The following is a 15,134-nucleotide window of genomic DNA, read 5'->3' as shown; positions in this document are numbered from 1 at the left end:
CCCCTGCGAGCCGGCTGCGTGCAGGGACAGGGAGCAGACACGAGATCTCGAGGTATTAGCATGGACGTGTCAGCTCCAAGCTTGCATTTGACCTCAGCCCTTGCAGGCGCTGGAGGGGCGCTCTGGAGTATCAGGGCTGTAGGCAGAGATCTTTTTCAGACCCGGGACCCAAATGGTGCATCCCAGGCAGAGGGCTGGGTGCCAGCCCGGCTCTGAAGCGGTGCGTTTGAGAGCTGCCCTTGCAGTGCCCAGGGGAGCAGCTCGTGGGTTATTCCGCAGGCCCCAGACTAAGGGTCCTTTCATGCCTCAGCACGTCGCCTGCTCAGCCGCCCCCCTTTCTACCTGTAACACTGGCGTCCCTGTTCCTTCCCAGCCTCGGCAGAGAGGGCAGGGCCTGCTGCACTGAGTCAGCTCTCGGGGCCTGGGAATTGCTAGCACAGGCATAGAGAACCATTGTCCCTCTATAGCCTCCTCTTCACGGTCGCTGTGGGAGAGCAGAGCTGATTCTCCTCCCATGGCAGCGCTGCAGGAGCTGGCGGGGTAACAGCAGGCGCAATCGTGCTGAACGGAGCTTGCAGTCCCTGTCAAGTTGCAAATGTGGCAACAGACCCTGTCGTTTATATCTGACTTCTGCAAAAGTGAGTGGCGTTTCTGCACCCCACCATCAGCCAGGGTTACTTAATACAGGCAAACCCAGGAGCACACGGGCAACTTCAGCCGCAGGTGCCAGCCCCGAGCCCTGTTTTTACCTCCCACAGCACCTGTACAGCCTGTGATGATGCCCCTGCAGCAGGAGGGATGGAGTGGAGGTGTCAAACTGTCTTTTCTGGTGAAGCGGGGGGAGGGTGGGGGAGAGAGAGGAATAGCAAGCAGGCAAAGAAACCCATCCCTAGCCATTTGCACTTCTCCCTGGGCTGGGAATTTCTGTGTACTTTAAGTCACAGAAGGGAGATTTCTGGGTGAAACACAGCCTCAGCTTTGGTCAGGTTATTGAACTCCAAAGGCCTGGCCATAACAGCTGAGGATGAGAAAAGTCCCTGAGGTCTTTTCCAAGGGGACAAGAGGTTGGTGGGAGTGCATGCTCGTGAAATGGCAGGGGACTTCCTTGCCTTTAAAGCCCTTAAGTTTGTAAATCTCTGAGTTTCATGTGAGGGCTACTAGAGGTCACAGCTGTACAATATTGGGGCCAGGTACACCCCTAAATGTTTCTAGGGGAGGAGGAATGAACATCTCTATTCCTTTTCTGGTGTGTGTTTATGTAGCCAGCCCTCAGCACCCTCACCTGGCCCCCAAGGCAACTGGGAGGCTTTCTCCACTGAGGAAACTGGGGCAAGGATGTAGCATGGATCAGGGAAGCCTTCTGCCCCGATGCAGGAAGCTGCAGGTTGCTGTGTGAGGGAAGGATGCAGGTGGCCTTGGGTGTAGGAAGTTCTTGCCTGGTTGCTCATTCTGTTGAGTACCTGGTGCCCTTGAATACTGCATGTTTGCCTCTGTGAGGGAGAGGACAGTGAAGGGAAGAACTCCTTCAAGGACTGACTATTAAAGCTGTTTTAAAGCTGGATAGATCACTTCCTACAGCTATAGCTGAAGAATATCAGCTATACCTCACTGGATAGTCCTGGTAAAATCCCAACCAGACAGCTGCTTTCCTGTTCCTTTCCAGCCTTGCTTTCTGGCTGTGTTTTGCCAAGCGGGTGAACCCTGGTAATTTCGTCTGAGCTGTGGGGAATGCCTTGGCACACTTCCAAAGCTGCATGGGGAGGTGGGGGAGGCTGGCAGTTCAAATCCCCGCCTCTCTTCCACTCACCTGGTGTAGCTGGAGGGGAAAGCTCTGAACTGTTTGCTTCCAGAGGAAGGCTGCTCATGGCCACAGGCTAGAAACATGAGCTTCTAGGTAGGAGTCAATTTTTCCATTCAGTGACCTTTTCCTTTTCCACCCAAAAGCTGTGCTAAAGTTTAACTTGCAAAGGTGAGGTGTGAGGTGCTCCTTGCATTTGGAGTAAGAGTGTAGTCAAAACCAGATGTTTACTGCAGTGTTCTCTCTTATCCTGGGAATCCAAGGTTCTAAGTCCATATGTTCCAGAGCAACCACCTTTAACAGAAGCGAACGTAGATGTCTGGCCTGTGCTCTTCAGCTCCAGAGGAGTTTTCCTACTCCATGTGCTGCCAGCATCACAGTTGTGGCTGCGGTAGGGTCTGGGTGGCAGTATTACAGGTGGTGAGGAGCAGGCTGGGTGGTGGGTGTTACAGGCATGTGGAGTGCAGCTGCCCATGTACCAATAGCCCACCACCTGCCTCTTCCTCTCTCCGCAGATTTTGCCTTCCCTTCATGCTGGCTTCCCTCCCTGCAATGGCTGCTGGTGAAGAGATCACCCCTGCCCTGCAGGACTCGTGGGGGGACTTCTGGCTCTTCCGTTTCTTTGTTAATGCTGCTGGCTATGCGAGTATTGTGGTGCCAGGATTCCTCCTCATCCAGTACTTCAAGAGAAGGAACTACTTGGAGACAGGTAGGAGCAGGAGCTTCCCTTCTACATCCTGCATCCCTTGGAGCTCTCTGCCCCCACCTCGGTCTACCCCACTCAGGTTGTTTCCCCAACCTGCTTTGTCAGGCTTGAGCCAATCACAGAGCTGTGTCCCCATGCTGTCTAGGTGCTATCCTGAAACAAATTTTTCTGAGGCCCCCACGCCAGCAGATCTGGAGGCTAGTGAGGAGGGAGGCCTCACCTCTCTGGCTGGTGCAGCTTGTGGTGCCCAGGCTTTGGCTAATTGTGTCTCTATCTTCTCTTACCCTGTTGAGGCCGAGGCATTTGCTTCCCTGTCATCAAATCATGCGTGTTTGGCTCTGAGGTGAAGTCTGTACACCAGGACGATGGCTCCCTGCCACCCCGGGCAGAGCCCACGGAGTCCTCCACAGCCCGACAGGTCTTAAAGCTGCTCTTCTGTGCTGCTGGCCTACAGGTAGGGGTCCTGTGCATGTGTGGCTGTCCCATTCTGGAAGGAGGAGGTGGCCAGTGGGTTAGTGACTGTCAGTTCCTTGAAAACCAAGGATGCAGTGCTGTCCTTGATCAAGGCAGGGTTGGAGGCTGGGCCAGCCTCTCAGCCAGGATAGCACGCCTCTAAGGGCTGCAGAAGTCCATTTAGCTTTTGTCATTTGGGTTGGAGTGTCCTGTCTGTCTGATCACAGTCCTCTAAAGCCATGGATAGGGAAAACTCTGAAAATTCTGTGATTCAGCAGATTGTTAAAGTTGCTTTTGTTCTGGCCCTGATGTGAGATCAGCAGATAGTTTGAGCCCTCTTATCTCCCAAGCTCTCCCTTGGGTCAGTGTCTGGGGCTGATGCGTTCTGCCTTGATGAATTGGAGTACTGGAGAGAAAATACTGAATTCAGCTACAGATAAACAGGAATTTAAAATCTTAGATTCCCTAAGTCTCAGCTACACCCTGAGCATCATTAGGAAGGGCAGCTTTTTGGGTCTATGAGGACAAAAAATAGCAATGTGGGCACTGAGATGGCAAAACCTAGGTGTCCTGCAGCCAGGAAAACACTCACTCTCTGGCCTACTCCCCCAGCCCATTCAGACTTGCTGTGGGCCACCAAATTCTTCCATCTCCCTGTGTCGTAGTTTTTTGGGAGATGTGTAGTGATAGGAAGCCTGTGTTACTTCTGTCAGGGGCTTGGTGTTGCTGCACCAAAAGTAGTGGGGATGGAAACCAGGACAGTGATCATCCCTCGTGGACAATTTTGTCTGCTGGGTTTGAAACTAGAATTGATTTGGATGTAAAATCTAAGGCTGGGGAGTTGGAAGTGAAAACCAATGCAGAGGCCACTGGGAAAACTGCCAGGACCTGCCGCAGGGAGCTGGCACAAAACCACAGCTGTGTATCAGTAACATTCCCTGATTCTGTCAGTCTGGTTCCACAGGCTTAAAGTAGCTCAAAGAGTAACTGCTCGCTCTCCCCAGGATGTTTGCATTGTGGACTTTTCTCCCCTGTACACTGAGCAGGTTTTGTTTGGAACAGGATGTTCCTGGTTGTAACCACATGGGACAGCGGGTTCCCTCAGACGGGTGGAGTGGGGGGTGGTCGCATCTCCCAGTGTCTCAGGGAAGCATCGCCATGCAGAGAATGATGCAACACTGGGGAAAGGAAGGATCTCCTGGGCTCAGTTCTTCCTGTTGTTGCTGGCAGCTGCTGTTGTGGGTCCTGACTCTCCCTGCGCTCCTGCTGCTTTACAGGCCTCCTACCTCACATGGGGTGTCCTCCAGGAGCGTGTGATGACGAGAACATATGGTGCCACTGATACAGACCCTGGTGAGAAGTTCAAGGACTCCCAGTTCCTAGTGTTCATGAACCGCATCCTGGCCTTCACAGTGGCTGGTCTGTACTGCGCCCTGACCAAGCAGCCACGCCATGGGGCTCCTATGTACAAATACTCCTTTGCCTCCCTCTCCAACATCCTCAGCAGCTGGTGTCAGTATGAGGCACTCAAATACATCAGCTTCCCCACCCAAGTGCTGGCCAAGGCCTCCAAAGTGATCCCAGTGATGATGATGGGCAAACTGGTGTCACGCAAGAGTTACGAGTACTGGGAGTACCTGACTGCCGCCCTCATCTCCGTGGGGGTCAGCATGTTCCTGCTCTCCAGCGCTCCTAACAGGACGGTGTCCACTGTCACCACTTTCTCTGGCATAGTGCTCCTGGCTGGCTACATAATCTTCGACAGCTTCACCTCCAACTGGCAGGACGCTCTCTTCACCTACAAGATGTCTCCTGTGCAGATGATGTTTGGCGTCAATGTCTTCTCCTGCCTTTTCACCGTGGGCTCGCTCTTGGAGCAGGGTGCCTTGCTGGAGTCGCTGCACTTCATGGCCCGCCACTCAGAGTTCACCGCCCACGCCATGCTGCTCTCCGTGTGCTCTGCCTGCGGCCAGCTCTTCATCTTCTACACCATCAACCAGTTCGGGGCAGCTGTCTTCACCATCATCATGACACTCCGACAGGCCTTTGCCATCCTCCTCTCCTGCCTCATCTACGGGCACACTGTCACTGTTGTGGGTGGGCTGGGCATAGCTGTTGTCTTCATGGCCCTCTTTCTCCGTGTCTACGCCCGCAGCCGCATGAAGAAGCGCAGCAAGAAGCTCCCGCCAGGCGAGACCCCTGTACAAAAGGTCTAAGGAAGCTGAGGCCATGGCATTTAAGCCATGCCAGCTGTCCTGCCTCCACTCGACAGTGTTCGCTTGATTTCTCAAAACCCACTGAGGAGAAGAGTGGGGTATGGATGGGCAAGACCAGTGACTCAGTTTTCCACCTGCTTTTCCTGGGAAAGGGGCTGGAACAAGCCCAGGAAATGCTCTGGGCTGATGCAGCTCCAAACCTTTCCATTTGCCTTAATAGGTCAAAGACTTAAGCCAAGGCACAGGCCTGGGGGCACACCAGCATGGGGCTGCTGGTATTCCTGCCCCACCTCTGTCTTGTGGCTTCTCCCCAAAGTCACTGATGAACAAGGGAACTCTTCCCTGGTACTGTCTTGCCTCTGGCTAATGCTCCTCCATTTCTGTTAGTACTACAGAGCTTGGCAGGAGGAAAGGGCAAGCAAAACACTAGGTTTCTTTTTGAAACACCTCTTAAGTGAGGCAAGTCCCAAGCTGAGCCCATCGAAGGGTGGGGAGTGCTCTTCCTCCATTCCAGGAGGGGCTCTGGGTAGTACAGGCACAGCTAAGGGAAGGACTCCCAGCCTATCCTACCCCAGGCCTGGGATCTGCTGTGGGAGGGCACCGCAGTGAAAGCCAGTACCTCCCTGTTTGGTTTTATCAATTCTTCACCCCTGCTCCAAGACACTTTTCTTTGCTCCCCTCAGCCCAGGCTGATTTTTATGCAGAACCTGAGCTGGCCAGTACAGTTCCCAAGGCTTGCCAAGTCCTTCGAGGTTGCTTTTTGGTTTCATCTGCTGCTGTTACAGGCCAAAGGCTGCGCTGCCCAGAAGCCCCAGCACCACCTCGGGGTCCCTCAGTGCCATGGTTTCTGGGCTTTGCAGTTGCCATTCAGACAAGCACAAACAACCCCTCTTTTTCCTGCCATCTGGAGGCACTGGCCCTGGTTTTCCCAGGGGCTGGCCAGAGTCTATGCCTGGAGGGTTGGGACATGGGGCAGAGCCCGCTTGCGGTGCCTTGTTCCTGCTCCACAGACAGCAGGGGATGGAGCAGTGAAAGCTGTTCTTCGCCAGAAGCCTGGGTTTTATTTGTCAATCCTTTTCTCGTCAACACAACCTGACTGACAAACCAGCAGGTTTTGGTACTTTTGCAAGGCAACTTTTTTTCTCTTTTTATTTTATTAAATTAAAAATATGCTGCATATAGTGCCATGGGTGTAAATGTGGGGTTTTTTTGGCTGGTTGGGGTTTTTTCCATGTACCTGGAAGGAGGGGAGAGACTTTGAACTCTTTCTGTGTCCCTAGTCTCTCTGGGACAGGAAAGTTGTCTTTCCATACACAGGTGACTCTCTGTGTTTGCCAAGGCTGGTCTCAACCAGGGTTGCATTCAGAGCTGCAACGCCTGACAGGAGATTCTTGCACACACAACTGGGGAGGCACAGCCAGGTTTGGAATGCTGCTTATGCTGGTGGGCAGGTGGAGGAGCCATTAGCCTGAGCCTAGTTTGGCTCCTGGGTTCCCTGCATGGTGCAACTTAAGGAAGGTCCAGTGGGTGTTGCCACAGAGAGGTGATGCAGAGGCCTGCTGAGCACCTGGCAGCCAGGGCCACCAGTGCTGTAGCACTTTGTGGGGTGTAGCTGCAGCAGCCAGGGCCAGGAGAGGCTGGAGGTGTGGATGGTCCATCCTACTGGTACATGCGGGAGGCCTGGTGAAAAATGGTGTAGGCTAGGGTGAGTCTGGGGTCAGAGACAGGACTGGGGCCTAAGAGGGCTAGGGAAAGGGGAGACTCAGGTGAGGGTCACAAGAGAAACAGAGGAGGAGACTAGGAACAGTAGTGACTTAGCTGAGCCTGCAGGCATACCAGAGCTGGTGCTGAGCACAGCCCAGGCTTCCGAGCACTTGGCTCTCCAGCAGTTTTACTGTGCTCCTTTTCTAGCTCTGAGCTTTTGGAAGTGCCTGTGCAACCTCACAGCTTTTCATCCTGCCCTACAAATTGGCCCAAATGTCTGCAGCCACCATCTGCTGACAGACTGAAAATGGAATGAGATTTCCTTTGATTAAAAAAACCTGAAACAACAGAAACCCACATTGCCAGGTTAGGAATAGGATACAATGGGATAACCTTTCTAATTTAAATGTAGATTTTAAAAAAACATTAGTGGAAGAAGAAAATCCCAAACATTAAAAGTTAATTTTTATTAATTCAGCATTTAGCAACACCTTCCTATCCAGAGAGAAATCCTACTTTTAAACCATTTGCTTGCTCAGCTCCAGCACTGCCTTCGCAGGCTGCACCCACACAGCTGCCACACTGGGAGCACAGTCAGTGTTTTGGTGTGCAGCAAGGGATTCCAGCAGGCTCTGCCTCCTTGTTGGAAGATGGATACTGGCTAAAGCCCATTCTACTTTGTGCCTGTGGCAGCTGGCATGCAGGCAGCAAGAGAACTCGGTGTCACTTTTCCCTGACAAACCCCAAGAGCCATTGTGGCCAGGGCTGACAAACCTCACAGGGTGTGAGCTCAGTGCAAGGGGCAGCTCAATCAGAGGTGATGTCCCAGGCTTGTCATCTGGGACACAGATGGAAAGAAGCCAGATACTGCCAACCACCCAATGGCTGCAGAAGGCCAGAAAGGGCAGGCTGGAGGGTGGGAGGAAAGGAGCTGAGTCTTTGGCCAATAGCTGAAGAGAGACAGCTTTGACTACAGTCCTGAGCTGTCACTCCACACCCTGCTCCACGCTGCCATGAACAGGCAGATGGCTCCTGCCACAGTCCTGCCCCAGAGGTGCTCAGATCAAACCAGGCCCTGGCACAGCTCACCCAGCTGACCCATACAGAGTGGAAGTTTGCTCCCAGGCTGTGGGGCACGCAGCACTGCAGGTGGAGAACTACTGCTCATTGGAGATGACCCCACCTGCACAGCAGGTCATGTGTTCCTTCCACCCACTTCATCTTGCCGTGGAAGAGGTAAAGATCACCTAAGGCAGGGCTCAGAAAAGCAGTCAGGGCACAGGAGAGACCAACAGTCCAATGCCCTCAGGCACAGGCTGAGACAGTTTCCTCATTAGAGTAGGCATGAAACACAAGGGACCCCACCATGTAAATCATCAATTCTTTAATTCCAGTAGAACAAAAAACAAGAAAAATAATCAACCAAAACCCAGCCAAAATACATTATGCTATCCTGGGGCTTCAAGGAGGCAGCAGCTCAGAGGAAGGGCTCTCCCACCCCAATGGAATAAGGACAGTGTTTGATGCCTACTGGTAACATGGGACACTCCATGAGGGGGAGAGGAGAAGCCTGATGCCTCCTCACACCTCCGCTCCCCATCAGCTGTTCCTACACAAGCAGAAAGACACAGAACAGACAGGCCTCAGGCTACCTGAATCACTACTAACAAACAGGGAATCATGCCCTCCTGCACCCTGCCAAAAACAACCCCAACCAAACAGAGCCAAAAAAATAAGACACCACCAAGGAGTCAGTAGCAGCTGGTGGGAGCAGACCATCTTCTAAGCAGACATGATACAGAGGTCTGGCAGGTGAAGGAAGAGCCTTCCTCCTTTAGTCTACCTCTTCCATGCGGGACGCATCTTCATCTCCCTCCAGAGGGGGAATTTCCTCAGGGACAGCTGCACTGGGCTCCTCTGCAGTCATCTCATCTTCATCAATGCCTGGGAGAGGGGAGGAAAGGAAGAGGTAAGGCCTCCAAATGACACCTGATCCCAGATGTCCAGCCTCTCCCTGAATAAACCTGGCTCCTGCCCCCAGCCTGAAGAATTGGGCTATTAGCATCCAGTAGTTCACAGAATCATAGAATATTCTGATTTGGAAGGGACCCACAAGGATTGCTGAAGCCCAGCTCCTGGCTCTACACATGACAGCTCCAAAGAATCACACCCTGTGCCTCAGAGTGTTGTCCAAACTGTGACCATTTCTCTGGGGAGTCTGTTCCTTGGCCAGCCACTCTCTGGGTAAGAAACCTTTTCCTAATATCCAACCTAAACCTCTCCTGACACAGTTTCATGACATTCCCTCAGGTCCTGTCACTGGTCACCAGAGAAGATACCAATGCAGGCCCCTCTGCTTCCCCTTGTGAGGAAGCTGTATGCTGCAGTGAGGTCACCCCTCAGTCTCCTTTCCTCCAGGCTGAAAACTTAATAGAATGCAAGTCAACATTGTTACAAGTTATTGTCAACTCCAGCATTAATCCTGTATCAGTAGCATCTTCCCAGTAACATCTACACTAGTATATGGATACTACCTGTGCCATTAGAGTGCACTCCTTAGCCAGTAGAGATTAACTACAAAAGACTTGTCACCCAGCACCACAAAACCCTGGAGTTTAAGCCAGGAGAACGTGGTTTAAGCCATGAACATTTCTCTAGGAAAAAAATGCAGTAAATCCTGTCAAGTCACAACTAAATCAGTTGCAAGACTCGTAGAGCTCATCAGTTTCCAACACTGCAGGTTGCTGTTTCAGTGTACTCTGAACAGAAAATTGCACCATCATACAGCCCCCTTACCTGCAATTTGACTAATAGAAGACCCTACTCCTACTGAGACTAGACAACACAGAGTTACTAACTTAGTTGTGCCAAGCCACAGCGCCTTCTGACTTGTATTTGTAGCTAAATAGTGAATTTGGAGGAAAAGGCTGTGTGCAAGCACAAGCTGTTTCAGCAGATGGGTCACATCACTCATGACAGACATTTCACACTTACTCTGAAGGAATAAAAAGCCTCAGCTTGTCATCTGAGCATCCTGGTGGTGGCTCCTGGTGTTGTGGAAGACAGGGCAGTCCACCCAGAGCCCTGAGCCCTCCTGAAATACCTTGTTCCACGTTTACACTTTCTCCTGGCCACCTTATGTACAGAGCCACTTCGGCACATCACACCAGCATGGCTCACTTACTGGCCTCGCCCTGCCCCAAGACATTAGCCTGACCAGTTAACCTGGTTTTCAGGCCTACTCCAAGCTTGAGAGGTTGCAGATACTCACCAAGCCCGAGTTTGATCATCCTGTAGATGCGGTTGGAGTGGGTCTGGGGATCTTCCAAGGAGAAGCCAGAGGACAGCAGAGCAGTCTCAAAGAGTAGCACCACCAGATCTTTAACAGCTTTGTCATTCTTGTCAGCATCAGCCTTCTGGCGAAGGGTTTCCACAATTGGGTGGTCAGGGTTGATCTCCAGGTGCTTCTTGGCCATCATATAGCCCATGGTAGAGTTGTCCCGCAGTGCCTGAGCCTTCATGATGCGCTCCATGTTGGCTGTCCAACCGTAGGTGCTGGTGACGATGCAGCAGGGAGACGAGACCAACCGGTTTGAAACGGTGACCTACCAACACAGCCAAGGGTTAGCTGAGCAAGGCTCCCATAAGCCCTGGACTGGGCCCAGCCACAGCACACTACAGCCCAAGTCTTTGCCCCTGGTTTACCTGGGGACACCCTGAAGCAAGCAGAGATGCTCCAAGCAGCTCCAGGACTGCTGCACAGACTAATCTGGACAGCTCAGCCAGCACTTAGAGCACCCACTGCATGTTTCCCACACTTACCCTCTCCCATTAATGCACGTATTTGGGTCAGTGCCCCTCGCCTGCAGCCTGGCTGCTTAGAGCAAGATGGTGCATGCTGGGACCTCCAGTCTCCTTTAGCGGCTCCTCTGCAGGAGATGAGAGGCATGCATTGAGCGGGGGCCCTCACCTGCAGCACGGAGGGCCCAGCCCTCCTCCCTCCAGCCCAGGGCTAAGCTCCCTGCCCATCTCACCTTCTCCACCTTCTTGTCCAGGATCTCCTTCATAAGTTTGCAGAGGTTCTCAAACTTGGCCTTGCTCTCCTCCATCTTCTTTTTCTCCTCCTCGTCCTCAGGCAGCTCCAGCCCCTCTTTGGTGACTGATACCAGGGTCTTGCCATCAAACTCCTTGAGCTGCTGCACGCAATACTCATCAATGGGCTCTGTCATGTATACCACCTCAAAGCCACGCTTCCGCACACGCTCCACAAAGGCCGAGTTAGCAACCTGCTCCTTACTCTCCCCTGTGTTTGTGGAGGGTAGAAATGAAACATCGCCAAGATGTAAGAGCTGGTTACAGCAGGACAAACAGCACCAGTCACCTGGGACCCCTAACATAAAACTGGCAGCAGCCACGGTTCTAGGCCTGGTGGCCTTTCCCCAGCCCCCAGGAATGAGCTGTAATTCAGCAGGGATGGCCTGCTGAAGGCAGCAGGAAAAGTTTTAAATTAGGGTTTGTACGCAGGTTACCTGCCTCTACTTTGCTAGGGCTGAGAGAAGCTGTGGCTCACCTGTGATATAGTAGATACTCTTCTGGTTCTCCTTCATACGGGACACGTACTCTGAAAGCGAAGTCACCTCATCGCCTGACTGGGACGTGTGGTACCGCAGCAGCTCCGAGAGGCGTTTTCGGTTGGTGGAGTCCTCATGGATGCCCAGCTGGGGGCAGAAGAGATGCATGAAGTCTTCAGGATAGGACTTGGATGCACTTGGCCACCCCTAAGGCACAGCCATCTGCCCACCTCCTGATCATTTTGGCCTAGGGCAGCCAGAGGGGACAGCTGCCCGCAAAGGTACTAGGAGGCATTCGTAAGACCCACTCCCTTTATCCTAACATCCATGCAGAGGAAACACAGCATAGGAACAAGATTGCTCCTCAGGCATATGGATCATGGGCCCTTCCCTCCTCCAGGTGTAGGGTGCCCAGCTCACCTTCAGATTCTTGGAAAAAGCCTCGTAAAATTTCTTGTAGTTCTCTTTGTCCTCTGCCAGCTCAGAGAAGAGCTCCAAGCATTTCTTCACAATGTTTTTGCGGATCACTTTGAGGATCTTGCTCTGCTGGAGCATCTCACGAGAAATGTTCAGAGGCAGGTCCTCTGAGTCCACAACACCCCGGATGAAATCTGAGTAGGGGGAATGAAAACGGGCGTCAGGTTAAGGATTCTGAGCTTATACACAGCAAGAAAAGAGCTAAAACACTGACTGCTATGCACCACACCAGCTAGTGCCTCATCCAGTCCCTTTGTACTGGAAGTGGTACCACAGGCTGTGGGGATGCCAGCTCTGCGCTGGGAGGCTGAGGCAGGGGGCTCTTACTCAGGTATTCAGGGATGAGCTCGTCACAGCTGTCCATGATGAAGACACGCCTCACATACAGCTTAATGTTGTTCTTCTTCTTCTTGTTCTCAAAGAGGTCAAAAGGGGCACGGCGCGGGATGAAAAGCAGAGCCCTGAACTCCAGCTGCCCTTCCACAGAGAAGTGCTGTGGAGATGGGAAAATACAACAGCTGCTGGGGTGCTTCACTTCTACCCCTTTCCCCAGTTCCCACTGTAGGGACGCTGAAAGGCCGTTCCTCCGCACTGGGGCTGGCAAGGGGGCACAGCAGCATCTCTAGCATCCAAGCAGCCTGTATTTCCTCCTGCTCAGGCCCACTATCCCCTATGTGCCAAGGTTCTCTGGCATCCAGCAGGCTCGGACTGAGAAGCCACTACTTCTCTGAGATCCCACACCCTCCTGTCTTGCTTATGGACTGGCACTGCCAATCCTTCCACCTGCATGGGAGCCACAGTGCAGGCTGCTCCATCACCGAGTGGCCTGAGAGTGCTCAGTCCCACAGAGGCAAAACCATGTGGTGACTCTAGATAAGGGCTGGAAAGGGGCCCTCTGCCTCTCCCTGGAAGGCAGGGTAGCCCAGCACGCACCTTGACAGCTAAGTGGTCCTCCCAGTCATTGGTGAGGCTCTTGTAGAACTCGCCATACTCCTCCTGGGTGATGTCATCAGGGTTGCGGGTCCAAATTGGTTTGGTCTTGTTCAGCTCCTCCTGGTCAATATATTTCTCCTTGATTTTCTTCGTCTTTTTCTTCTTGCCTTTGCTTCCTTCCTCCTCCTCATCAGAGCCCACATCCTCAATTTTGGGTTTCTCTTCATCTTTGGACACTGACTCTTCCTCCTTCTCATCTTTCTCCTCCTCTGCCTCATCATCACTGATCTCTTTCTCACGTTCCTTCTCCAGCTGTGGAGAAAGAAACAAGCAATAGTCAGGTTTAGCCCAAAGTTACAAAGAATCCTTTTGCTCCAGGTGAGAAAAATGGTGTCCTCCAAGGCCAAACAAATGCATCATCTGGAATCAAAGCTTCTCTTGGTAGCAGTCCTCAAAAGCCCCTCATCATGCAACCAAAAGCTGTGTCTGAGAAGAGACAAGCAGCAAGAAACCCTCCTTTTTCCATGGCTGGTTTAAGATGATCCTCAGCTGCAGAGACCAAAGGCCTTTAGTGTGGCTGGATACCCACCTCCTCAACCTCCAGTAAGCCCCCAGCCTCAAATCCTTTGGCCACAGAAGCGAGAGCACCACTGCTCAGTACCCAACACCCAGGAACTATAGAATAGACCAGAAGGGATCGTACACCGGGCCTTTTCTGTGCTTGTGTTCCCAGCACCACCCACCCCTGCCTCCAGCTTTCCAGCTGGTCCCCACAGTCCTATCCTTACGTACATAGAGCGTGATGGGGTAGCCAATGAACTGGGAGTGCTTCTTCACCACCTGACGCTCCTCCAAGTACTCAGTCTGGTCCTCCTTCAAGTACAGGATCACTTTGGTGCCACGTCCAATGGGCTCACCTGCAGTGTGGGGAGAGAAACATCAGTGTTCCAGGGCAGACAGCAAGCAGGGCCAGCTCCTTGAGCCTAAACATTACAGGATACCCAGCATTAACCAGTGTGACTGACAATGCAGCACGGCTCTAGGGAGCACCAGCAAAAGGGGTGCCTCTGGAAAACATGCTTGGTTTTTTGTACAATACGCACCATGGTCAGTTCGGACAGTGAATGAGCCCCCAGCTGATGACTCCCAAGCATACTGCTCATCATCATTGTGCTTGGTAATGACAACCACCTTCTCAGCCACCAGATAGGCAGAATAGAAACCCACACCGAACTGCCCGATCATGGAGATGTCTGCACCAGCCTGTGAAAGCAGAGAGCAACTGCTAAGACCAGTGTGGACATAGAAAATGCCTGTGACTGATTCACAGCAGCAAAGAACTGGGTCAAGCACATGGAGAAGAACATGCAAGTGCCAACAGGCAACCAGCTCTACCCTCAGCTCCTCCCTGCTGCTGGAAAGGTCGGGGAAGCACACTTGGGTAGGCAAACAGTTCCCACAGCAAACAAGGCAGCGGGGCCTTTTAATTATTTATTTATTATTATTATTTGTATGTTCAGCGCCAGCCTGTAACTCAGGCCCCAAGGAACCCATGCAGCCAAAAGCAACCCACCTGCAGAGCTTCCATGAAGGCTTTGGTCCCGGATTTGGCAATGGTGCCCAAATTGTTGATGAGGTCTGCTTTTGTCATCCCTATGCCAGTGTCCACCAGGGTTAGTGTGCGGTCCCGGGGGCTGGGGATGATGTCAATCTTCAGGTCTTTCCCACTGTCCAGCTTTGAGGGGTCGGTCAGGCTCTCATAGCGGATCTTATCCAGGGCCTAGGAGAGAGAGGGATGCTCGACACGGCCTCCCTACTCGACAGCCGCCTCCGTCCCTCCCCTGCAGAAGCCTTCCCGGAGAGCCAGGAATCGGCCTCTCCCCGGGCACCCCCGGCAGGGCACCAGCCCGACCCCGAGCCCCTCGGCACAGGAAGGAGCCCACTCCCGGCCCGGGCTCACGTCGGAGGCGTTGGAGATGAGCTCCCGCAGAAAGATCTCCTTATTGGAATAGAAAGTGTTGATAATGAGCGACATGAGCTGGGCGATCTCCGCCTGGAAGGCGAAGGTCTCCGCATCCTCCTCCTCGTGCTGCACTTTCTCGGGCATCTACAAGGCAAACACAGGCCTATTTTCAGCGCATTTTCAGGGCACGAGCACCAGGGAGGGGGCGGTGGGAGCATCAGGCCCAGGCCCAGGCCCAGGCCCACCCAGGCCCACCCCCCCATCCCGCATTCCGCCCCTACCTTCCCGGGCGTGAGGGACCGGCAAAAGAGCT

At 52.9% G+C, this 15,134-nt stretch overlaps 2 protein-coding genes across 3 annotated transcripts in view; one reads left to right on the top strand and one right to left on the bottom strand.

Moving 5' to 3' along the window:
• SLC35B2 (solute carrier family 35 member B2) overlaps window positions 1-6,358 on the top strand; it is a 9,116-nt gene extending 2,758 nt beyond the window's left edge. Inside the window, 3 exon segments of the mRNA XM_008640117.2 lie at window positions 2,314-2,507; window positions 2,798-2,958; window positions 4,235-6,358. Of these exon segments, the coding sequence (XP_008638339.2) occupies window positions 2,314-2,507; window positions 2,798-2,958; window positions 4,235-5,173 (1,294 nt within the window). The 3' untranslated portion in view covers window positions 5,174-6,358.
• Window positions 6,359-8,244: 1,886 nt separating this feature from the next.
• Window positions 8,245-15,128, bottom strand: HSP90AB1 (heat shock protein 90 alpha family class B member 1). Of its 2 annotated transcripts, XR_001864045.1 has the most exons (13): window positions 15,103-15,128; window positions 14,819-14,965; window positions 14,432-14,638; window positions 13,962-14,121; window positions 13,651-13,775; window positions 12,859-13,170; window positions 12,253-12,418; window positions 11,869-12,059; window positions 11,448-11,595; window positions 10,912-11,180; window positions 10,700-10,806; window positions 10,149-10,482; window positions 8,245-8,821 (listed from the first exon to the last, which is right to left on the bottom strand). XR_001864045.1 is itself a non-coding variant. In XM_008640087.2 (12 exons), exons 2-12 carry the CDS (start codon window positions 14,963-14,965, stop codon window positions 8,712-8,714), a joined length of 2,169 nt encoding a protein of 722 aa, XP_008638309.1. In that variant the 5' UTR covers window positions 15,103-15,128; the 3' UTR covers window positions 8,245-8,711. The 2 variants fall into 2 exon arrangements, 1 of the variants encoding a protein (XP_008638309.1); XM_008640087.2 differs by lacking the exon at window positions 10,700-10,806.
• Window positions 15,129-15,134: the final 6 nt, after the last annotated feature.

The sequence above is a fragment of the Corvus brachyrhynchos genome, unplaced genomic scaffold (genome assembly GCF_000691975.1).
Source record: "Corvus brachyrhynchos isolate BGI_N302 unplaced genomic scaffold, ASM69197v1 scaffold31, whole genome shotgun sequence".
Classification (NCBI taxonomy): domain Eukaryota; kingdom Metazoa; phylum Chordata; class Aves; order Passeriformes; family Corvidae; genus Corvus; species Corvus brachyrhynchos.
Note: the sequence above shows the minus strand (reverse complement) of the source record. Positions and strands in the feature narration are given on the sequence as shown.